We start from the raw sequence: 24,727 nt of genomic DNA, 5'->3' as shown, positions 1-24,727 counted from the left end.
TTATGTGTGTGTATCCAAAAAATGAGCTGTTGTTCCAAAGAGGGATAAACCGTGAGTGAACACAGACTTTAGGGAGACCGTAGGAGTCTCGACTGGAGCAGAGGGTAGCATTTGGCAGATGATGGAGACTAACGTGGATGAGTAAGGCCAGGATAATTTTGGAAAATTTAGGAATCTAGGAGTTAAGGAAACATATTGGTCTATATGGTGTGTGTGTGTGTGTGTGTGTGTGTGTGTGTGTGTGTGTATGTGTGTTTATAACAATTCTTGGTAGCTCTTTGCTGGATGCTGCCTTTGAGAGTTTCTGCCTACTTTCTGATAACTAAGAACGAGGAAGAGATAGAGCTTGGTCATTACCCAACACGTTGTGACACGTCACTCTCATTACTTCCTGTTTCCATCTGAGAGGGGGGCCGCTGGAAGGAACTAGTCCCCAGTGAACGGGGACTAGGGGGAGTCAAGGCTGTGAGATCTACGTTTTCTATAGTAAACCAGACATTTACTTAGTGGGCAACACAGTTGAGTCCCCTGGCTCTCGCACGAAGGAAGTGAACTTCAGTGGGTCGAGGAATCCATCAGGAACTCAACTGCTATGTTTACATCCTGTGCAGTTTCTCCTAACCCACTTCATTAGCCAAGCCGTGTTCGGAATTCATTGTCTAGTCCAAAAGCTCAATAGTAAATTCATTTCAACATAACTTGTCCAGGTTTCTGTGCCAAGACTACAGAAGAACACTCTTTGGGTGAGTCCCTTCAAATAGACCGCTTGGAAGAGATGTGGCTAGAGGTGTGGACTCCATCGCTGACAGCCTGTGATGTAGGGAGAAGCCTGCGGGCCAGCTGCAGACACAGAATGTGTTACAGGTTCAAGAAAGAGCAGGAAGGGGCCCCTGGATGGCTCAGTCGGTTGTGTCCAACTTTGGCTCAGGTCATGATCTCACGGTTTGTGAGTTCCAGCCCCGCGTCAGGCTCTGTGCTGATGGCTCAGAGCCTGGAGCCTGTTTCAGATTCTGTGTCTCCCTCTCTCTCTGCCCCTCCCCCGTTCATGCTCTGTCTCTCTCTGTCTCAAAAATAAATAAACGTTAAAAAAAAATTTTTTTTTAAAAAAAGAAAGAGCAGGAAGTACCCACAGTTGGCAATGACCTTTGTGGGATCTGGCAGATGAGTTAGCAACCATCCTCATGTGCTTGTTAGAGCTGCAGGGATGGGGAACATCTTGGTTCCTTGGATCGTCAGGTAAATGGCAAGAACAGAATCTCTAAAGGTGATTCTTTTTTCCTAGAACCACGTACATCGCTTACCAAGAGAACGAGGGCAAGAAACAAACCTGCTGAAACAAACAAACAGACAAAAGCAGCTTTATTGAACTCTGACTTATATACTGTAAAATCCGTCCCTTTCAAGCTGGATGACTTTTAGTAAATTTACAGAGTTGTGTACCCACCACCAAAATCTAGTTTGGGGATGTTTCCACCTCCCTGAAAAGCTCCCTTGGTGCCTGTTTGTGCTCAGTTGCTGTTCGTCCTCTCCCCTGCTCAGGCAACAAGTGATTACTGCTTGCTACACGATTTCCAGTAAATTTGCCTATTCTAGGCATCGCAAATAAATAGAGGTCTAAAATATCAGATTTTTTGGTATGGGACTTTCATATAGCATGGTTTTTAAATGTTTTTAAGTTTGTTTATTTTTGAGAGCATGCGCACACACGTCGGGGAGCGGGTAGAGAGAAGGAGAGACAGAATCCCAAGCGGGTTGTTGCACCATCAGCACAGAGCCTGATGCGGGGCTCGAACTCATGAGCTGTGAGATCATGCCCTCAGCCAAGATTAACAGTCAGACGCTTAACCGACTGTGCCACCCTGGCACCCCTCGCATAATTAAAAAAAAATTTTTTTAATGTTTATTTCTGAGAGAGCGTGTGAGCAGGGGAGGGGCAGAGAGAGAGGGAGACACAGAAATGGAAGCAGGCTCCAGGATCTGAGCTACCAGCACAGACCCTGATGCAGGGCTCGAACTCATGAGCCGTGAGATCATGACCTGAGCCGAAGTCAGCCAGTTAACCGACGGAGCCACCCAGGCACCCCCTCCCTTGGCATAAATTTTTTGAAGTTCACCTGTGTTGTAGCCTGTGTCCTTATTTCATCCCTTTTTACTGCTGAGTAGTGTTCCATCGTATAGATCCATCCTGTTTTACGTATCCATTTGTTCATCAGTGGATGGGTAATTTCCGCTTTGGGGCTGTTGTAAATAATGCTGCTACTTTGGTTTCCTGTGATCCGCTGTGACAAATTACTAGGAACTCAGTGGCTTAAAACAACAGAAGTTTATGTTCACAGCTCTGAAGACCAGAAGTGTAAGGTGAAGGTGTTGATAGCCAGTGCTCCTTCTAGAGGCTCTCGAGGAGATTCCATTTCTTGCCACCTCCTCTGGTGGTTGTGTCTGTCCCTGACTGGAGGTCACAGTGGTTCAGTCTTTGCCACCGCCTTCACATTTCCTTCTCTCCGTGCATCTCCCAAAACTCCCTCTGGCCCTTTCTTGTCAGGACACATGTGATTGCCTTTAGGATCCACACTGATGATCCAGAAAATGCTCTTCCTCTCAAGATCCTTAACTTACCCCAATTCTTTTTTTTAATGTTTATTTATTTTTGAGAGAGAGAGAGAGAGCGCTCGAGCAAGCAGGGGAGAAGCAAGAGAGAGAGGGAGAATCCAAAGCAGGCTCCAGGCTCTAGGCTCCGAGCTGTCCGCACAGAGCCGGACGTGGGACTCAAACCCATGAACTGCCAGATCACAACCTAAGCCAAAGTCAGACGCTTACCCACCTGAGCCACCCAGCGCGCCTAAATGTTTTGCTGCGTAAGGTAGCATTCACAGTTTCCAGAAATCTGATGTGACTGTCTTTTGGGAGGCTATTTTTCTGCCTACCATAGCAGCTGGGAATAGTCACAGAAAGTTGCCGCGCAGATGTGTTTTCATTTCTCTTCAGAGTGAGCGGGGAATGTAATTGCTGGGAATGTACTGGAAATTTATGTGTGGCTTAAGAAACTGTCAAACTGTTTTCCGAAGAGGCTGTGTCGTCTTCCGTTCCTGCCGGCCATGAGTGAGGGTTCCAGTTTCTCCACATTCTTGCCAGTTGTCTACCTTTTTAAAACTCTAGCCGGGGCGTCTGGGTAGCTCCGTCAGTTCAGTGTCCTGCTCTTGATGTCAGCTCAGCTCATGGTCTCACAGTTTGTGAGTTCGAGCCCCGTGTCAGACTCTGTGCTGACAGCTCGGAGCATGCTGGGGATTCTGTCTCTCCCTCTCTCTGCCCCTCCCCGGCTCGCGTTCTCTCTGTCTCTCTCTCTCAAATAAATAAACCTAACAAACAAACAGAAACCCATAGCCATTCTAGTGGGTGTGAAGTGGTGTCTTGTCGGGGTGAATTTGCATTTCCTTGATGACTAATGACGATGAGCACCCTTTCGTGTGTTTCTTAGCCAGCATATATGATTCTTGGTAAAACGTCTCTTCGGAGCCCTTACCCATCTTAAGATGGGGTTGTCGTCTTTTTGAATCATCAGACTTAGCCTATTTTCCATAATCTGGCCCAGTCACTGCCAGTCCTGAGGATGTGGTGATTGAGGTCACCTTGATGCGGAGGTGCTGGGCGATCCATTTCCCCAGGACGCCCAGACCTGGGAAAAGATGGCCGTCTCCACATTGCACTGTGCGTTAGTCTGCTCCTACAGGGTAGATGGGACTCAAAGTGGCCTTTTGACTCCCAATTACGGTGCCAGCGAAGCCGGGAGATGGCTCATTCTGTGTCTTAGAGATCTTGAGCTCAGTGGTGATGTAGGCTGGCTGTTGTCTGATGGACAAGGGACCCACCTACAGAAACCCGCACTGCATTCTCATTGTAGCCTGGTGTTTTCTTTCATAACTCTTCCCACAATTGAAATGAAGTAGTTGTTTCTGTAATATAATACATTTAATATCTTCCTCCCTCTACTGGACTATTAAAAATCCCTGGGGCAGGGACCCCACCTGTGGGTTTTGTCTCTGTCCCCGGCCTCGAACACAACGTGTCGTAGACAGCCAACCAATTTTTGCCGGATGGAAGAATGAGTGTACGTTACCAGTAACGGGGGTTTAGGAGGATGTCCTCTGCTTTACAGTGGGTGATTCACACAAAATCATTAAATAGAGGGCTGTTCGTTCCATAAGTAATTCATTAACCACTGACTGTGCTGTGCAGTGACTTGTACTTTAACCGCCACTGATGCCATTTCCCCCGTGTCTTTCTCATTTCCAGCGATCTATAACTACAATGCCTCTCAAGATGTGGAGCTCTCCTTGGAGATCGGAGACACGGTTCACATCCTGGAGATGTATGAGGGTAAGTCTGGATGGCCTCCTGCCAGACGGGGAAAGGGAAGCACAGTGGAAGTTACTTATTAATAAGGCACTTCGAGCAAACATCAACATGCCTTACTTCCTGAAATGGTGCTAGTAAAAAAAACCCAGGAAGTCCTTAGGCTCTACAACTTTGTGCTGAGAGTGATTTCCAACACAGCCAGCCAAATACATGAGTGCCACCGTGCTCGGACCCCAGAACGTCAGAGCATATGAATAGCTGAACCCCAAGCCGCGGATGCAGAAGGATCCGACACAGTGCTGGCCCGGGAGGAGCCACGTGGGACCCTGGATTGGCTGCCGCGCAAAGGAAACACTGCCGATTAAGTGGCTCTTTCTACTCAGCACTAAATGTTGCCAGATTGGGGGAGAAATGAGGGAGAGACTTACTGGTGCTGCTGAGATTCTTTCACAGAACTAGGTCAGGGCTACAGCAGGTCCAGAAAGCCCCCTAGTATATTTCCTGCAATTAGGTCAGGCTAGGGAGGTGGTCCAGTTAACCTGTCAGTGGGCTGTAGGGAAGTAACTCAGCACGCCTGGTTTGTCTGAAAAGCACAGGTCGTGCCCACTCCCCCCCGCATCCCACCCCACCCGAGGCTTGTAGCTCCATCTCAGTGGAGCTTGAATCCCAGCAGGACCCCTCCACGTATCCACATTGCTAATTCAAATCCCAGAGTACCACCAACATGCGTCCAGGCCACCGAAGTTGAGGATCAAAGCAAAGACCAATTTCCGGGGCCCGTTTATTCCCTCTGAAGAGTAAGGCAGGAAGAAGGTGGGCAGCAAGGAAGACTTTTCTCATAGGGTGAAGCTTCTTAGAATCAGGATCTCTAGATTTTCAGGATCCACACTTGCCCTCACCCATGTAAATGCTTGCGATGGCGGAATAGCAAAGGTGGCCAATAGGAATCTAATGCACTTGCCTAGAATGGGGGAGAAAAGCTGGGAAGCCAGGGGAAAAGGAAGCAGGGTTTGGCCGTAGAAAAGCTAAGTCATTCTGCCTGATTGCATAGAAGACTGTATTATCCCTGCTGCCTCCCTTTATGTTTAGGCAGGGGGCCAGGGTTTCCTCTCCCTTCCACACAACTCAAAGCACAGCCATGCAGCTCCCAGGGGCAGGGAGAAGGGGGAGAGGGCCGTGCGGACTCTCCCCACACCCCCCTCTCTTTGCTCTTTTCATCCTCGCCATCTCAGGTCCAGCCCAAACATCGGTTCCATGTTGTCCCTAAATCACCAAGACACAAGGGACAATCTACTTACTGTCTGATCTCAAGACTGCTTTGCTTGTTGAAACCACAGTCCCCTCAGGCCTTACTAGGTCATACTTCTTTGTCAGGGGCCAGATTTATCCATTCTAGCTAGTATCTGTGTTACACATTTTTGCATTGTACAGGCAGAAGGCATATATTTGGTTTTGGAAACTTCCGTATAGGCTTGAAAAGAATGTAAGTTAGGACCATGGGGTGAGAGTTCTGTGGATGGCGGTTAGATTCTTATTTCTTTATCATTTTTTTTTTTCAAATTTGCTGTACGTCATTGTTTTCCTCCATTTTCCATCAGAGAACAGTGTTCGGTCTTTCACCATGCTTACAGTTTATGTCAATGATGATGATTTACAGTGATGTCAGTTTTTTGCCTTATATATTTTCAGACCTATTTTTAGGTACGTACAATTTTAGAATTGTTATACTGAAACAATTTGCACTTTTAAATTTTTTTAGAGAGAGAGAGTGCAAGCAGGGGAGAGGGGCCGAGAACAGGGGGTGGAGGGGAATGAGAGAGAGAGAGAGAGAGAGAGAGAGAGAGAGAAAGAGAATGAATCTTAAACAGGCTCTACCCTCAGTGTGGAGGCTGATGCAGGGCTCAATCCCACGACCCTGGGATCATGACCCGAGCTGAAATCAAGAGCTGGACGCTCAACTGACTGAGCTACCCAGGCGCCTCTAAACAGTTTGACCTTTTAATTCCTGTTTATTAAATCTTTTTACCATTAGTTTTGTCTGTAGTATTGCTTTTTTCCTTAGCCTAGTTTGTCTGAAATTACAGCCAACTCATTGGCGGTCTAGGACTCCCCATTTTTGCTCGCCTGGACCCACCAGGCCATCAGAAACGCTGCTCGGCCATTCAGGAAACTTTTCTTAATTCGGCAGTTGCCCCAAGAAGAGAGGAGCCTCACACGCTGGCCTCGTCTCTCTAAGGTTTGATCTCTTTGAGATCTCGACCTGGTAATTCCCGCTTGACCATAGTAGAGTTGCAGTATGTGTGCATGTGGTGGGTTTTGTCAAGTTTTTCCAAGTGTCCTGTGGAGCGTAAGAGGGAAGAGCGGAGAGTTGACTGGAAATAAAGTAGGTGATGTCTTTTGAATACATTTGCAACGCTCTCTTTTCATCGTTACGTGACCCGAACATAGTTTTTTGGAATCGCTCACTGAAGCGCTCTGTCCTCCTAGGACTCCTATAATGGTCCTTTTAAATTTGTGCTCTGTCTTTACCGAGTGGTTTCCCAGTTGACCCATGGACATTCCTCAAGGTAGTACTCCTCTGGAGCCAGCCGAGGAGGTCACTGAGCTTGGTTGGATTGAAACGTAATCCAGATCCGCAAGCACCTCCATTTCAAGTACCTTCTGGAGCTTGAGGCCAAAAGCCACAGTGCTCCCGGTGTTTTGCAGCTCGCTGGCGCTGGCCCAGCTGATAGGCAGTCACACAAATACCTGTCACTTCATCGATGCTGCGTCTTGAGTATGATGGTCCCGGTGCTCCAGTCGTGACCGCAGGAAGCTGGTGTTCTTGCTAACTGCTACCATAAAATATTTGGGGTGCCGCAGGACTCTTTCACGTCAAAAAAGTATGTCCGTGCCCATTTGACACCTGGTGTGTGTCAAGGTATGAACGGGCAGACTTAGAACATGAGCTTACGGAGTTCCTTTACCACCACCAAGAGCCCTGTCGGTTTTATGGAGATTATTGTATTGGATTATGTCTTTATATAGTGCTCATTTTAGGGGATTAATTTTTTTTTTTTAATTTTTAAAAAATGTTTTATCTATTTTTGAGACAGAGAGCGACAGAGCACGAGCAGGGGAGGGGCAAAGAGAGAGGGAGACACAGAATCCGAAGCAGGCTCCAGGCTCTGAGCTGTCGGCACAGAGCCCGAGGCGGGGCTCGAACTCACCAACCGCGAGATCGTGACCTGAGCCGAAGTCAGACGCTTGCTTAACCGACTGAGCCACCCAGGGGCCCCTGGGATTAGTTTTTTTTTTTTTTTAATAGTGCCCACCTTGCCAGATGCAGTGATAGGTTCTTATGTCTCCTAAGTACTTCGAGTTCTTGGCTGGGTTCTCAAATTCCTTTATTATTTCAGGCAGTTCAGGACTAAGTGAGTGCAGGAGTACTTTGCAAACATTAAACAGGGTGGAAATGCTGAGTAATAACTTAAGTTCTCTCCCTCCTCCCCCATCTCCTCTTTCCTTTAAAAAAAATTAAAATAAATAAACAAAATGGAAACACCCAGAGTACTGCCAGATGGAATTTAAGGCTAATGCTGGCACTATTTCATGGCCTGAGGGGTTTTGTGTCTTCCAGCTTCCTGTCTGATTTGGCTCCTGGGGCTCCCCCTCCTCCTGCACACTCCGCCCCACCCTGCCTTTGAGATATTCACACACCAGACCTGTGTGTGCTTTTTCCGGTATGGACATGAGTCTACCTTTCTGGAGCCCAGCTACGGAAAATTCTTTTCTGCCCACAACCCATCACCGAAAACCACTCACGACTCTTCCTTTTGCTGTTTGCTGGCCTGTGGTCGCATGAATAATTATGAAAGTGGTAGCTTCTTGAAGGCAAAGCCAGCTCGACTCACGTCTGTAGGGCCGGTGCCTTGCACAGCACCTGGCACATAGTAGGTGTTCTGCAGAAGTCCGTTAAAGGAATGAAGACAAAAGACAGGACCAAAGCAAGCCTGACGGAGCAAGGCAAGCTAGCGTGGAGAGTAAGAGAGGGTGGCAGTCACCTCCACAAAACCCCAGGTATCATAGGCAGAGTTGTTCTCCTTTTATGAGGGAAGGATGGGAGGCTCCAACATTGCCCCCATCCGCAGCAGACTGCAGAAGGATTTGGTTATTGCATGAGTTTTGTTGTCTTTGTTTTTAATAACCGCTGCGTGGAGATCTATTTCAAATACCGTACCGTTTACCCATTTAAAGGATACAATCCTTAAAAGGGCAATCCTTGTCCTTTAAAGGGCAATCGTCATCACTGTCTACTTGCAGAACGTTTTCATGAACCCAGAAAGAATCCCTGTACCCGTTTGGTGGCCATTATCCCCCAGCTCCGAGCAACCACCAACCTCGTGTCTGTCTCAGGAGATTTGCCCCGTCTAGACCGTTCACGTAACATGGGGCCCTTTGTGACTAGCTTAGTGCAATGGTTTTAAGGCTCGTCATTGTTGCAGCGGGTATCGGTACTTCCTTTTTATGGCTGAATAATATTCATTGTATGCCTACATCACATTTCATCTATCCATTCATCCGTTGATGGACATTTAAGTTGTTTACACTTTTCACCTATTATGAGTAATGTTGCTATAACCCTTTATGTGTAGGTTTCCGTGTGGACGTATGTTTTCAGTTCTCTTGTTCCTAGGTATGTTCCTAGGAGTGGAATTGCTGGGTCATATAATAACTTTTCCTTTTGGGGAAGTGCCAGTCTGATTACTTGAGTTTTGCCCCCAGGCCACAGCCCAAATGAGTGACCTGCTATCGCTTATCACTCACTGCTTTCTGTCACCTTGCTCCTGAACTTCATTTGCTACTAAAAATGAGCGCGGGGGGAGGGGGGCGCCTGGATGGCTCAGTTGGCTAAGTGTCCGACTTCAGCTCAGGTCACGATCTCGCGGCCAGTGAGTTCGAGCCCCGTGTCAGGCTCTGTGCTGACAGCTCAGAGCCTGGAGCCTGTTTCGGATTCTGTGTCTCCCTCTCTCTCTGACCCACCCCATTCATGCTCTATCTCTCTCTGTCTCAAAAATAAATAAACGTTTAAAAAAAAAAAAATGAGCGCAGGGACGGAGAACTGGCTGTGTGTACTGCTCGTGTTGTAGCGGCCCCCGAGAATTATGTTCCTTCAGAGACTTTTTCAGGGAACGAGATCCCTCAAGGACTGAAGCCAGTGGCCTCGCCTCCCTTCATCTTTGGCATCAACCCAGCCTGTAGTCATTGCCATATCTTCACTTCTTTAACCAGGCCAGGGATTTGGTAGCGAGGTGGCTGTTCCCTCTCTCGAGTGTTCTTTCCCACCCCAGATCCGTGGACGTGGCTGGAAAGTCGCTGCTCTCTGGAGATTCCAGTTGTGGTCATTTATTCACTCAAAAGAACTTGCTGAGCAAGGGGTGATGCTCTTATTCTGTGCTAGGTACGTTTATTGAACACAAGAGATGCCCTAGGCACTGAGGTCACCTGAGTGACAAAACAGCAAGGTTCCTGTGCTCACAGGGTTTTCATTCGAGGGATAGACAAAAACAAGAGAACAGAGTGAGTAAACAAAACAATTCAGATACTTTGAAGTGTTGTGAGGGAAAAAGGATGATATTACCGGGACCAGAAGTAGACTTGGGTGATGGCGAGGGAGAGGGGAGAAGGCAGAAAGTACTGCTTTAGATCAGATGATTTTGCCCCTCTCTAGGTTGACCATCCTGGGCAGGACACTTAAACTCTTTTTGTGTCACGGTCATTGCATCTAAAATCGGGTCACTCCTTGAATTGAAAGTGATTAAATGAAAGTGCTTTGAAAAATCAGGTTACAGCATTCTTGTTACCATTAAGCTCTCCTCTCCTGTGATCAACCAAATTCCAGTCATAAGTGACTTAATGCCCAGGGTCTGTTGTTCCAACAATGAGTACTGGTTTCCTGCATTTGATTCATGTGCATTGATGGATTCGTTTTCAGCCCCATAAACCACTCACGAGCTCAGGAGAGAGGGTGGCTGGTGTTAACAGTGATTTCTGAGGGTAAGCATAACACAACTGGCCATAACAAAATGAGATAATGTCTCAAAGGCGTTCCAAGCGCTACGGAAGCAAGTACAGCACAAAGCTTTGTACAGTTTTAGTATAACCTGTAGCGGCCCAAAGCATAGCACAAATGATTGCGTTGGAACCCGAGGAAACAGGCAATCTTGAGAAGTTGAAATAAAAAGAAACATTTGTGTATATATAGGCAGTCCCAATATACCCATGTTATTTCTTCTGTATAGAATGAGGCCGGTTTTGAAATGCACCTTTATCAAGAAATCCATTCCCTTATGATAGAAGGAATTCATATGGATTATGACTTCAGCTGTACGTATCTTGAATCTTATCTTTATAAAGCAGGCTTTTTCTAAAGTTTATTTATTTATCCTGAAAGAGAGGGAATGAGCAGGGGAGGGGGAGAGAGAGAGAGAGGGCGGGGGAGAGAGAGACAGAGAGAGAGAGAGAGAGAGAATCCCAAGCAGGCTCCATTGCCGAGTGTGGAGCCTGACACGGGGCTTGATCTCACGAGTGTGAGCCAAAATCAAGAGTCGGATGCTTCACTGACTGAGCCACCCAGGCGCCCCTAAAGCAGGATTTTTTTTGTGAGTGAGTATAGCGGGCAGTATCCTGGCAGATAGGTAGAGTTCCATGGCACTGAATTTTGGTTCCGTGGCTGACAAAACTCTAACAGGAGCATCAGAAAGAACTTTTTTCCAGCAGAGGCTTAATAAGCACCTTTCTGAGATGTGCTAAGTGGACCCGTATTGGACCATCTGATACCGTAAGGTCTTACTGAGCTCTTTCAGAATGTCTGATTCAGGAAGAGGGATTGTCAGACCTTCCCGTCCTGTACAGCCCGGTAGCCTTGACATGCCCCTGTTGTACCTCTTCGTGTTTTCTTCTCCATGTGGTCAGCTTTGCACAATGATCACAGACGAGTAAGAGACAAAAGCACACCGAGATTAATTCGTAAAAACTCAGTTCTTACCAGCATGTAGAAAATGCTACTGGGTAGAAGCTGAAATAAGGCGTCTGATGTGTTTGTAACTTTCATTTGCTTTTGTCACCTGGCGGGGCAAGATCATTGAAAGTATACTGTAACTCAGAATCCGTGGCCTCACCATGTTCTAGGGTTAAAAACCACTGCCTTTCACACACATCACTGGCAGCGAGCCCAACGGCTTGGATTTTATGATAAGGACTGCGTGCTAACGTTTTGGCATCAGCCTGGGAAGCAAATTCGGCCTTGTTGAGTGTGCCGGTCATTTCCCACATCTGTCTGACCTTTACCTTCAGTCCTGCCTGTCAGCTACTACTCCTGGGGACATGTGTTCCTGAGACGTGTTTTCCCAAAAGATGGATGTGGTGGCGGGAGTGTGTTTACAAGAAAAACTAATTAAGAGCAGAACCGGTGAGAAGTTTCAGATTTAATCTTAGCAAACGGAGAGTGCCTTTTCTTCTTTCGGAAGCATATTTGGATGTGCTTGTAAAATGCCATCCTTAAAATTTAGGTTACTGGTATATTAGGAGGTAGGACGCGGCACCTTCTAGCATAGGGGTCAGGACTTTTTTCCGAGCGGTGCCTTCGTTCAGTTACGTTGTCGTGATGCAGCTGAAGAGGCAAGCCCAGCCTGAAAGCAAAAGTGTTTTGGGGAATGCTCTGGAGGAATGGTCTCCTGAGCTTTTGGTGTCCCATTAATTTCCATCTCCAAGGGATCTTGCTGGGATCAAGGGGCCGAGAAGGTGGCAAAGTAGTGAGCAAGCTCCTTCCATCCCACACATACACGTAACCACGCATGGCTCTCTTCGCACTTCTGAATGCTGGGCCATTCACATTATTTGGTGTGTAACTTTTACCAAAAACGCCTTAGGTGTCTCTTCTCCATTGGGAAACGTAGCACATCAAAGCATTGTGGCATAGGTAAGACTCTGTGAACGATTAGCGTAAAGAGAAAGTCCTAGAGGCAAATTTAAGATCGATTGAGGGCACATACGAGAACCATATTTCTCCTCTTGCTTATATCTGGAGAGAGAATTCGGGTTGACGTATGCCTCTACTTTGCTCATGGTAATATAAGGGCAGTTTATGATCCCAAAAAGCACACAAGGGGACTTGGGCATCACAAATACCCACTCTGTGCTGGAGTGTCCCGTTTTATTCAACCCGTAGAGGCGAGTCCTCCAATAGAAAGTGTCATAGAAAACATGCTGCCTGAAAAACCTGAATCCCGCGAACCAGTCTTAGAAGCAGGTGGGAACTTCGGTTCTTTTCCTTGCCTCGCCGCCTTGTAGAACTCAGGCTACAAAGAACTGTGCACAGAGTAAGATAGGCAGGATTCTTGTTACAGAAAGATTTTCAGTCCGACCCTTATGTTCTGTGTATGTGTCCCCAGCGTTTGTCGTCTGATCAGTATTAAATATGTCTGCACTCAACTTTGCCGGTAGGAATCTAAGATTTTAAACAACTGTACCTGGCAAGGTAGTCCATCTTCTAGGTGGCAAAAGTAACTGACACTAAATTTCTAACCTTGAATACTTGTTTAGTGTCCACCGATACAGATTGAAGAGTCTGTTACTAGAGTTGGAGTTGAAAGACTGGGAGGGAGTTGGAGGAGAGCTTTTTGTTTTGTTAGTCTTCCCGTCACGTTCATTGCCCACCGAATGTCAAGTCAGGCCTCCAAATACCCTATTTTGGTAACTTCTGAGTTCTTTTTTGGCTGTGTTCAGTATCTGCTCAGACCCTGAGTTGTTTAGCACCATTTTCTCCATTATTCCAGCCATTGTCATATGGTTTTCCTGTCACCCGCGCTGTTTCGGTAACTTTTTCTGGTTACTTTTCCCTTAAAGTCCTCTTTTCCATGATTTCCTTGGGGCCACGGAACTTACCGTCTTGGAAACTACAAGCGTATCCTATCAGGTGCTCCGGGTCTGGAGTGAAGCTTCCAGCTGCCTTACGTCTGCTTCGGCTCAGTTCGTCGTCAGGAACTTAAGAATGATTTAGAGAAGTTCTTCTTCCAGGGAGCACAGACACATTCCTCAGAAAACAAAGAAAAGAGAACTTTAAATAGTCTAGCGTCATCAACACAGGAACCAGACGATGGCCCTGGAGGTAGGAGATAGCCCCTGGATGATGTCACTGGTACCCTTGGTGCCAGATTTGTCTGGCATCTTCCGTCTCCTGCCTGTGCCAGGCATTGAGCTAAGGGCTTTCATGTACTGAATATTAGTTCTTTCAATCCGGGGAGAGCAGAGTTACTGATGCTCGTTTAATAAATGTGAAAGTCAGGTTAAGAAGCTTGGAACTTTACACGGCTAGGAAGTGGTAAGCTGTGACTGTCACCCGGGCCCTGTGGATTCCAAGTAGAATGTTCTTTCTTCATTGCGAGGCCTTTGAGGAAATGACTCTTCTATTTTGGACGTGACATACAGTTTTTCGAAGAGGGTGAGGTTCTTTTTTGCTTTTTAAGTAGCTGGCAGACCAGCTTACCACCACCCCAAATGTGTCTGCATTGGGGTGAGCTCTTTCTTTTTTTCTTAATTTAATTTTTATTTTATTATTATTTTTTCACGTTTATTTACTTTTGAGAGAGAGAGAGAGACCTAGCATGAGTGGGGAAGGGGCAGAGACAGAAGGAGGCACAGAATCCCAAGCAGGCTCCAGGCTCCGAGCCGTCAGCACAGAGCCCGACGTGGGGCTCGAACCCACGAACCGTGAGATTATGACCTGAGCCGAAGTCAGACGCTTAACTGACTGAACCACCCAGGCGCCCCTGAACCCTTCCTGAACGTCCTCCCCTCCACAGCCCTGCCACACTTGTCTGCTGCTCTGGCCAGGTGGTCCCCTCCCTGCTCTCAAAGCCCAGAGTGTGTTTGGGCCCACTGCACCCCCAGTGCCCACATGTCTCAGCCGCTCCCCCCACCCCCCACTCCTCCCCCACCCCCCCCCGCCTGTTTTCAGGAGCTGGCTTTCTCTGAGCAGGTAGGCATGTCTATTCCAGGGGAGCATAGCACAGTCATCTCTGCCCAGAGACACGGGTTCCTGTCCCCCGCCCCCCCCTCCCCCCCGTCCACACACACGAGGTCAGAATTACGGAGGGGCTAGACTGCCATCACCGATAGTGTGTCCAACCCCCTCAGGTGTGGGGGCAAAAGAAGCAGAGCGGTCAGCCTGAAGCAGTCTCCCTCCCTGTATGTGTCTGCCACTGAACGGACGACTGGCGTCCCCGATGGCACCCTCCTGCTTGTGTTAGTAAAGAGGGCATCGGAATCGAACGCAGCGGTCGTTGGCTTGGACGCTCTCGGAAGGTTTCGTGTGGTTCCCGTTCGTGGCCTTGCCGCTGATCTTCCGCTACCGAGACTCTCGGTGCCGTCAGCGCTGCTGGGCCCCCCCTCGGCTTCTGCCACTGTCGATGTCATCACACCCCTGGTGGCACGTCCTGAGCTCTGTCTGGGTTCTCAAGGCAGAGCCCAGCGGTTCACTTGAAGAGTCTGTAAGTACAGCTCTGCCCTTTCGTTTTTAGGATGCATCGCGCCGAGGAACTGGGAGCAAGTTACTGCTAAGTGTCCCAGACTGGTAGGGCTCTCTGGACGGTGCTGGGTCATTGGCGATGACCTTGCTGGGTCATCGGCAAGGGGGCATTGCCCCCTTCACCCGACTCGTGCTCTAAGCTAAAACACCAGTGTTTCCGGTACTCCGCCCAGGAGGAGTTTCCTATCTTTCTGGGGCCTCCATTCTCCCCTGGGAGAGTAAGGCCGCGTTTATGCGTGCCCTTTACCTCGGTGGCCTCCTCAGTAGGCTCAGACGGTTACCTGAAAAGAGCAGCCTGCGCTGCGTTTCCAGAAATCCTCGGCAAACTGGCCACGCAAGCGTGCCTTCCCCTCACCCGTGTCTCTGTTCCACCAGCGACGAGATTAGAGAGCCTTTGAGAGCGGGGTTTGGGGTGCACAGTCTCCCAACCCCTCGGAGCCCCGTGGAGCCAGACATAGGTCTTTATGGAAATGGGCCTCCTTAAATACATCTTGCTGGATTCTCGTGGATTCCTCACTCCCAAACCTGCATCCCTCTCTCGTCCCTCTCGCAAATCGGCGCTGATGCTGATCCCGGCGCCGCGGTGAGTTGCGCCGCATCCCGTCGTTTCAGCTTCCTTGAACTAGTTGGAGAAGCTAGAGACCCACATCACGGACGACAGCAGTTAGAGCCCCTGGCAAGACAGCTGACTGCTGGCTGCACTGCTTTGCCTGAAACAAGAAAGAAGGAAAGGCGACATCCAGGAAAGAGGGAGTTGGCAAACCAGAGCGACGATGTTGATCAGACTAGGGGAAATTGAATTCCCCTGGTGTCGCCGAACTTCGGGGCGTCTGTGAAGCCAAGGGAGGTCTCCTCCTTTTGCGGTGGGCGTTTGGATACTCGTGTCTCCGTCGTGCCGGCTGTGGCTTGGGTCTGCCCCCGCCCCCACCCTGGACCGGCCCCTCTGCCTGTCTCAGGAGGCGTTGGCTGGTTGAAAGAAGTCTCTGGCATTACTATCTCTAGTAGGCAACGAGGAGAAACTTGGGCATTTTTAGCTATGGACTCGGATTTTATGAGCTAACACACTGGGGGAAAAAAGTTGAATGTTTTTGTGGAAGGAAATTTAAGACACGAAAGCCTAATTACTTTCACAGCTGAAGAAACGGAGTCCCGCAGACCTGGTGAGCACAGAACCGGGCTTTTTCATTTCAGATGAGTCTTCATAAGGAGCCACGCCTCCTCTTTTCTGGACATTCTGGCCTCCAGGCTGGTGCTTAGGGTCTGCCCAGCTCTGGCCCGTTGGGCATGGGACCCCACGCCTTGCTCAGACCTCGCTTTGGGGTCTGGTTTTAGAGGTGCAGATTTTATTGCATGGTTCTGGCCTTGCATTCATCTGTTCTGTCCATGACCACTGGCTCTCTCACAAGACCTTCTCTGATAAAGCCATTTAAGCGTTACGGATTGCCCGCGATGTGCCAGGTACCGCAAAGACGGGGCTCTTTCCTGTTCACTCAAGAAATAAAGTGAAAGACGGAAACCACATCTCTTTCTTTTCCACTGACTTGGCATGCTAGTGTGCATGGGTTTTCTACCGGTTGGATTCCATGGCCAGGCTTCCTTCCCGTGGGAGGCAGTGCCTTGAGCAAGCGTCCCGTTCATCCGCTGCATGGCCACGGAGGCAGTGATGACCCGGGCGGCAGGAGACCTGTGTTTGCATTCTCAGCTTAGATTCTAAGTCGCTGGTTGACTCTGTACAACCTTTCCCATTCCTTGCTTGTGTTTCCTCTTTTTTAAGTAAGGGTGTTAAATTTCAGGGGACTCTGAGTTCCTTTGGAGCTCAGACTTAACATCTATCTGTGTATCGTAAAGGCACAAAAGTGAGCGAAGATATTTCACTGGGAAGCCTGATTTGTCTCCCAAACAGGTATAACGGGCTTGAATCACCTTTGACTGCCTTTGCATCCTTTTCATTTCTGCCTTTGACCTCATTTCCAAAAGCACTGGTGAGCTGCCCATTGCCTTTGGGAAGCGCGCATCCTGCGGTTGGAGGCTCTGGCCGGCAGTGAGAGTGCCGCCTAGGAACCAGGATCCGACAGTGAGCTGTATCTGTCTGTCCTCTGAGGAGTTTGCACCCAGCTGTTCCAGCTCACCAGCTTCCCCGGAGGGACCTCAGCCATCTCTTTGAGGAGCATTGGCTCGGGGATGGGAGGGCAGGCTTTGGCCATGGAAACCAGCCAGCGAACCCGGACAGGTTTCCCTGGCCCACAGGGGATGGACCTTTGACCTTGGCCTGGTTAACCGTGCCATATACCCAGCAAACTCCCAGACCCAGGGGCCACTTAAAAAGAACAGGATTTATCACATGCTCTCCCTCTGGGGATCATCTCTGGCCCTTCCCCTCCCCCATGTCATGGTGCGTATAAACAAGGGCTCTCTGTCTGGTTTTTTGCCTTTAATTCCGGGGATCTCAACATTATCGCAACATCGTGAATGTACTTAGCGCCACTGAACCGAATACCTCAAAATGGCTAAAAGAGTAAATTTTATGTATATTTTACAGCACAAAAACTCTTTACTGTTCTTGTGGGGGGGGGGGCGCGGTGGCTAATTCATTGTGGGATTGCAAAATGAGAGATTTTACAAAACTCCATGAGTTACACATCTAAATAATGCTTTTATGGTGCAGGAAGTCCTGAGTCCCCCTCAGCAATTGCCTTTGGAGTCTTCAGGACATTCATAATTCTCCCTCTGTGTGCCAGTGTCTTCCAGCCTTCCCATTAGAAGCCCTTTGTATTTAATGATTTGTTTATGGATCTATTTCCTTCCTCCTTGAAGACGTCTGGGCTGCTGGCATTCAGTGAGTGTTTTTTTTTTCTTTTAAACGTTTATTTGTTATTAAGAGACAGAGAGACAGAGCATGAGCGGGGGAGGGACAGAGAGAGAGGGAGACACAGAATCGGAAGCAGGCTTCGGGGTCTGAGCTGTCAGCGCAGAGCGCGACGCGGGGCGCGAACTCACAGACCGCGAGACCATGGCCTGAGCCGAAGTCCCACGCTTAAGCAACTGAGCCACCCAGGAGCCCTCAGTGTTTTTATGTATAATAAATGAATGGCCACGTTGGTAATGTAAATCCTTGGCTCCAGTCGCTCCTCCAAGAGAGTTTGGAACCACACTTTCTAAGGCAGCCCCACCCCCACTCATCACTCCCCAACATTAGTCTCCTTCCTTAATACCATTTAGCCCCATGTGCAGTTACTTGGTTATTTGCTGGGGCTTATGGATACTTGTGTTTTTCTTCCCATCATAAAGCAAGACTCGGAAGGGCGGAGATGTCGTACGTCTCGCTCTCTTGGCATCTCTCTGTTGAATGAGCGAATGAATCTCCGATCTGTGGCTGAACTTTTGGAAATAGCAAAACTCGTTCAGATTCGCCTTGGAGCACAGAATGAGCAGTGAAGATCAATGATGTTTTAAGGAGGCACAGTTAAAATAAAAACGGTGGAAAAATGGTCCTGTGATTTTTTTCATACATGCCTCACTGCTTTCGGAGGCATTTTCGGACAAAAATATTCAGTAATATTTGGGAGCAATGTCATTATCATGGAATTCTAGATCACCTTGAGGTGCTTACTTTGTTTTGGTTTGTTTCTTCCTATAAAGTTTATTTATTTTGAGAGAAAGAGAGAGAGAGAGCTGGGGTGGGGCACAGAGAGAGGAAGAAAGAGAGAGTTCCAAGCAGGCTCCACACTGTCAGCACAGAGCCCAGTGCGGGACCTGAACTCATGAACTGTGAGATCATGACCTGAGCCCAAATCCAGAGTCAGACACTCAACTGACTGAGCCACCCAGGTGCCCCATTGAGGTGCTCACTTTGTAATAATGCTCATTTGATAGTGTAAAGTTTTGCATGGCTTTTAAAAATTGCAGTAAAATTCATATACAGTAAAATATACTCATCTTAGGTATTCAGTTCAATGAATCTTGATGAACGAATGCACTCCATGTACCTAATCCTCCCAGTCAAGATGTAGAACGTTTCCCTTGCCCCAAAGAGCACCCTGTTGCCTTCTTCCACACAATTCCCGCTCCAAAAAGCAACTGCCGCTCCAAAGTAGGTCACCATGTGTAAGTTTTCCGGCTCTTCAACTGTATATAAATGGGATTATGCGTGTCTTAGTATAACACTAATACAGTGTAATACTAGCTTGAGGAGTGGAATTTAGTGATCCGTCACTTACATATACTGATCTTGGGTGAATACTTCCAAGTAGAGATACTGCTAGGTCATAGGTCATGTGTATGTTTAATCTATGTGAAACTACCCGCAATGTGAGAGAATTCTAATTGCCCGTATCTGTACCAGCACCTGGTACAGTCTTTTTAACTTTAACCATCCTAGTGGGCGTAGAGTCATTTCTCATTTTTAAAAAATACGTCATTTGTACTGAGTTGAATTCATCCTGTTTGGAGTACAGATTTTTTTTTTTTTAATGTTTATTTATTTTTGAGACAGAGAGAGACAGAGCATGAACGGGGGAGGGTCAGAGAGAGGGAGACACAGAATCTGAAACAGGCTCCAGGCTCTGAGCTGTCAGCACAGAGCCCGACGCGGGGCTCGAACTCACGGACCGTGAGATCATGACCTGAGCCGAAGTCGGACGCTTCACCGACTGAGCCACCCAGGCGCCCCGAGTACAGATTTTGACAAATGCATGCACTCAGGAAATGCCACCACAAGACACAGAACAGTCCTATCTGCACCCCTCCCCCCGTCCCCCCAAATTCGCCAGCGTCCCTCTGTATCAACATGACCCTCAGCCTTGTTCTGTTTTCTTTCCCTATAATTTTGCCTTTGCCTGGTCCTGGCTGACCAGGGCTTATCAGCTTTACTCTTTACCCTTAATTTTCAATTTTATCCTTGTCAGAAATGCATATAATCTTAAAGGCCAGGCCGTTTCTAGCAAGTTTATAATGATACACAGCAGTCCCGTCACACCTCCTCTTGGTTTCTGGTTCTGCTTTCAACTCTTTCAGCCAGTTTTTGTAGTATATATGCTTTTTCATTTCCAAAGAACCATGCTTCTGTGACTTGATATTTCCATTTGCATTTTTGTTTCGTAACTGCTTCTTATGGAAGATAAGGATTTAACTCTCTTACACTCCCCACCAACCACCCATATACCTGTCTGTGCCGAATAGAGATCTCCCAGTATAAATGCAATATAATTTCTTTTAAAAAGTTATCATCTAGATGATAGGGTCTACGTAGGAGAAACAGCGGATGCTGTGGAATGTCCTTTGATTGCATTTCCTGTCTTGAATAATGTTTCTCTAGAAGTGTCTTCTGTACGTGGTGCCCTGTGGACCTACTTCTTTTTCAGATCCAGACGTCCTGACAGAAGTAATTAGCTCCTCCTCGTATGTCCAGACAAATGAGATGATTCTGCAGCTCCACTCATTTTCCTGGATTTGCTTCTGCCTTCCTGCTTCATCCTGGACTGGTTGCTCTCCAGTCCAGTTCCATAGCTTCGTTTCTGAGCTCGCGATCATCTGTACCAGGGTTAGAAACGTAAGAGCTAGTAGGTATCAGCAGAGCTAGGGATAATGGGCGTGAGTGTATAAATACAGGTTAACACAGCCATTGATTTTGACCTCTCTGCCTGTTTTTGAAGGCACGCGTACACATGGGCGCCTTCAGTTCCAGTCCGGCATCTCAGAGTTCATTCTAGTTTTTTCCCTTTCGTGTAACTCCCTTCCATGAGAGTAAGAGACCTGGCTTCCAGTATTAATATTCCAGTAAATTATTATAGTTACCGATTTCATCAGTTCCGCGGTATGGAAATAATCTGTCTCGATTACCACACCTTCTCCCGCACAGACATTCTCCTTAGCCTATCCTCTCTCTGATAACTCGTATCATTTCACCATTCCCCATCCCCACGGCCTGGGCATGGACGCCCTTCTCTTCACCTTCTTGCAGATTCCCCAGTCCCCATGGATGCGTACTTTGTTCTGCCTGGGGTCTGACATGCCCTGCCAGTCTGGTCCCTGTGTGGATGGCCTCCCCCACCCCCCTTGCAAATGCCTAAATTGCCCTGTCCTACGAAATGGCTCAGGGTTTACTTGTTCAGGAAGGGAAGCAGAGGGGCCAAGATACATGTCCTGAATCTGCCTCCCATTCCCCAGTGCTTTCCTCCTTTCAATCTCCCTATCCCGAAGAATTAATTGTAGCCACTCCGTTGCTTAAACCCAGCATTTGAATGCCCGTGAATATTTGCCTTTCAACCCTTGGGTCATGGCTGTTCCCAGCGAAATCATGAGCAACGCCTGTTGATTCAAAATGGGTCCAGCATCTTTTCATCTCTCCCCATTTTCACTTTACCTACTAGTCTCCTCCCTGATGTTCCTCTTTCCACTATGTCTCACCTCCCACAGTCCATTCTTATGTAAGAGCCAGCATAATGTTTTAAAAGCATAAGGCATGATGATGTCATTTAGAACCTTCCGATGGCTTCCCATTGTGCTTAGAAAACAAACGAAGTTCCCCCATGGCGTGTGATAGTTCTGACAATTGATCCTGGCTGCCCATCAGCATCACCCGAGGATCTTTTTAGAAGCGCTCGGCTTGGGTCCCACCTGCGTCCAATTAAATCAGAATATTTGGGATGTGGTTCAGGCATTGGCATTTTAAAAACTTCTCTGGTAAACCTAATGGGCAGCCAGGGTTGAGAATCATGCCTCCCTCGGACTACCTTCTAATTGCCTTCTCCCATTTTATGACTGGTTCCATTCCGATTCTCTCAAGGAAAGCTTGATCACCTTATCTAAAATAATGTACCATGTTACTAGTCATCCCACCATGTTCCTCTCCTTGAACGCTTATCAGTACTGCCATTATATGAGGTCATCTTATTTCTGTATTTTTACTTTTTTTTTTTTACTTTTTTTTTTTTTAATGTTTATTTATTTTTGAGACAGAGGGAGACAGAGCATGAACGAGGGAGGGTCAGAGAGAGAGGGAGACACAGAATCCGAAACAGGCTCCAGGCTCTGAGCTGTCAGCACAGAGCCCGACGCGGGGCTCGAACTCACGGACCGCGAGATCATGACCTGAGCTGAAGTCAGTCGCTCAACCGACTGAGCCACCCAGGCGCCCCTGTATTTTTACTTTTTGTATCAGCGTAGATGATGTATACATCTACGGGATAAAAGAAGCAACTTTGCCTGTGGAATTAGGAACTCACAGGCGTGTTCGTTTCGGAGGGGACGGATTTTTATCCTGGATTGGGGCAGTCCCAGGAAAACAGAAATGACCGGGTGCCCGAATGGAAGAACCACGCTTTGCCTGGAATCGCTTTTGATGTTCACCATGGTTGTCAGAAGCTCTCCCCCCACCCCCCCGCCCCGCCCTGCTTTTGTTTTCTTGAGGTGTGATTGAAGCACAACATTTTTTTCCAGGTGTACAACATAACGATTCCATATCTGTGTTTATTGCAAACTGTTCATCACAGTAAGTGTTGTTAACATCCATTAGCATAGTAGTTGCGAAACCCTTTTCCCTTGTGATGAGAAGCTTCAAGACTTACTCTCTCAGCAAGTTTCAAATACTCAACACAGTATCATTAACGACGGTTGCCCTGCTGCACATGACATCCCCGTGACTTCATTATTTTATAACTAGAAGTTTGTACCTTTCGACTCCCTTCACGCATTTCGCCCTCCCGTCCACCCCCGGCGTCCGGGCAACCACCAATCTGTTCTGTGTATTCAGGGAGAGAGAGGGAGGGAGACATAGAAACCGAAGCAGGCTCCAGGCTCCGAGCTGTCAACACAGAGCCCGATGCGGGGCTTGAACTCACAAACCGCGAGATCATGACCTGAGCTGAAGTCAGACGCTGAACTGAATGAGCCACCCAGGCGCCCCAATAATGTCCGGATTTTAGGGGCGCCTGGGTGGCTCAATTGGTTAGGCGACCAACTTCAGCTCAGGTTATGTCCTCGCGGTTTGTGGGTTCCAGCCCCGCTTCTGGCTCTGTGCTGACAGCTCGGAGCCTGGAGCCTGCTCGGGTTCTGTGTCTCCCCCTCTCTCTACCCCTCCCCTGCTCGTGCTCTGTGTCTCTCTATCTCTCAATAATAAATGTCAAAAAAAAAAAAGTAATTTTTTTTTTAAAGTAATTTTAATGTTTATTTATTTTTGAGACAGAGAGAGACAGAGCATGAATGGGGGAGGGGCAGAGAGAGAGGGAGACAGAATCGGAAGCAGGCTCCAGGCTCTGAGCCATCAGCCCAGAGCCCGACGCGGGGCTCGAACTCACGGACCGCGAGATCATGACCTGAGCTGAAGTCAGACGCTTAACCGACTGAGCCACCCAGGCGCCCCTTAAAAAGTAATTTTAAAAAGCATCCGAGATTCTCACCAGTTTACTCCTGAATCATAGCTGGTCGTTTGATGTAGCCTTCGCTGTCTCTTTGCATTGCGATGCATTTGGAAGCCTAAAAGCACACCATATTTACCTATGCTTCTCTTGTCTTAAATATTGGGATCAGTTGGAAAACGGTGTTCTTGCTTATTTATATCCCTTGCAGGTATTAGCAGGTGAACTTACGGAGTCCTGACAGTAACATGAAAACTGCAGAGAGAGGGTACTGTGCCGCCGCCTAATACCAAGCAAAATGAACGTGCTACAAATTCAGTGTGATAATTTCGGGCCTTTAGTTGGGGGCTGGACGCAAACCACAATTCTAGAGAAGATTTAGGAGGTTTAAAAAAAAAAAAAAGCTTTCAAAAATGACGGGTTTAGAAAGCATAATTCTGTGATGAATGGCTGCACAAAAATACTGTTTACAGAAGTACAGAGAAATTCCTCTCTGACAGTGGAGCAAAGTCCAAACGGTTCCATCTCGGTTTGGTAGGACACAGGGCGACGAAAAGTGCTTGGAAGAGACTATTGTTTCTCAGCTTGCCTGCCCCTCCCCCACGCCAGGATGAGGCTGAAGCCATTGATTGAGGCGAAGGCATTGTCCTGTGGCAGAAAAACCAGCCAGTGATGTCTGGCTTGGTGTTCTAGCAGCTGGCTCTCTTGTGCCCTTTGGCATCCTAAATTGGGAGCAGGGTTTCCTGTTCAGATATCTTTTTCCCCACCTTGGGCCTTGATACGAACCTGGAACGCTTTCACAACATAGGACCCTATTCTTTCCCATAAAAAAATATAGCCAAATCCTTTTAAAGGTTTGAATGCTGACAGCTTAGAAACTTGTGAAAATGTCGTTAAGCCTGTGCTCAAATTCAGCTTTCTTCTTGCAATACACCCGGAACAGATTGTGCGTCTGTTTTCTGGGCGATTTCGCATGGAACAAATTACAAGAGGGTTCTAGAACCCTGTTGGCAGATGCCTGACGCTTTAAGTACGGTTTGCATCTACTGGCCGTATGTATATGGCTGCTTTACACATATATTCCACTTCCAGCCGGGGTTACTTAGGCAAGATGACCAGCTTGATGCCTGATGGACGTGGGGAATGAGGAAAATCATTACAGTAAATTACCTCTAGTAGGTGTCCAATAAATATTTAATGTAAGTTATCTGTTGATGGACAGATTAAATTGTGTATTCCCTCTACCAGATAGAGGGTAGAGAAGCATCCATTGGTGTATGTGTATTTATTGAAATTTGTATAAAGAAGTGAAAGCCTTTATTCAAAGCCTCATCAAGCAAACAATTGTTTTTTTCTATTGTTGGGGGTGTATATAGCATTGCCAAGAATTGTTTAAAACATTGTTTTACTATTTGTTTGTTTCAACTTTTTTAGGTGCAAATGTTTGTGTATG

The 24,727-nt window shown here is 47.6% G+C and overlaps 1 protein-coding gene across 1 annotated transcript in view; it reads left to right on the top strand.

Moving 5' to 3' along the window:
• The window catches only part of DOCK5 (dedicator of cytokinesis 5), a 218,722-nt gene that overhangs the window by 56,528 nt on the left and 137,467 nt on the right, over positions 1 to 24,727 (top strand). Inside the window, exon 2 of the mRNA XM_042983204.1 lies at positions 4,291 to 4,374. Coding sequence (XP_042839138.1) covers positions 4,291 to 4,374 — 84 coding nt within the window. The remainder of the gene's footprint in view (positions 1 to 4,290; positions 4,375 to 24,727) is intronic.

The sequence above is a fragment of the Panthera tigris genome, chromosome B1 (assembly GCF_018350195.1).
Source record: "Panthera tigris isolate Pti1 chromosome B1, P.tigris_Pti1_mat1.1, whole genome shotgun sequence".
NCBI classification, from domain to species: Eukaryota; Metazoa; Chordata; class Mammalia; order Carnivora; family Felidae; genus Panthera; species Panthera tigris.
The sequence above is the reverse complement of the archived record's forward strand: the minus strand, read 5'-3'. Positions and strand labels throughout refer to the sequence as shown.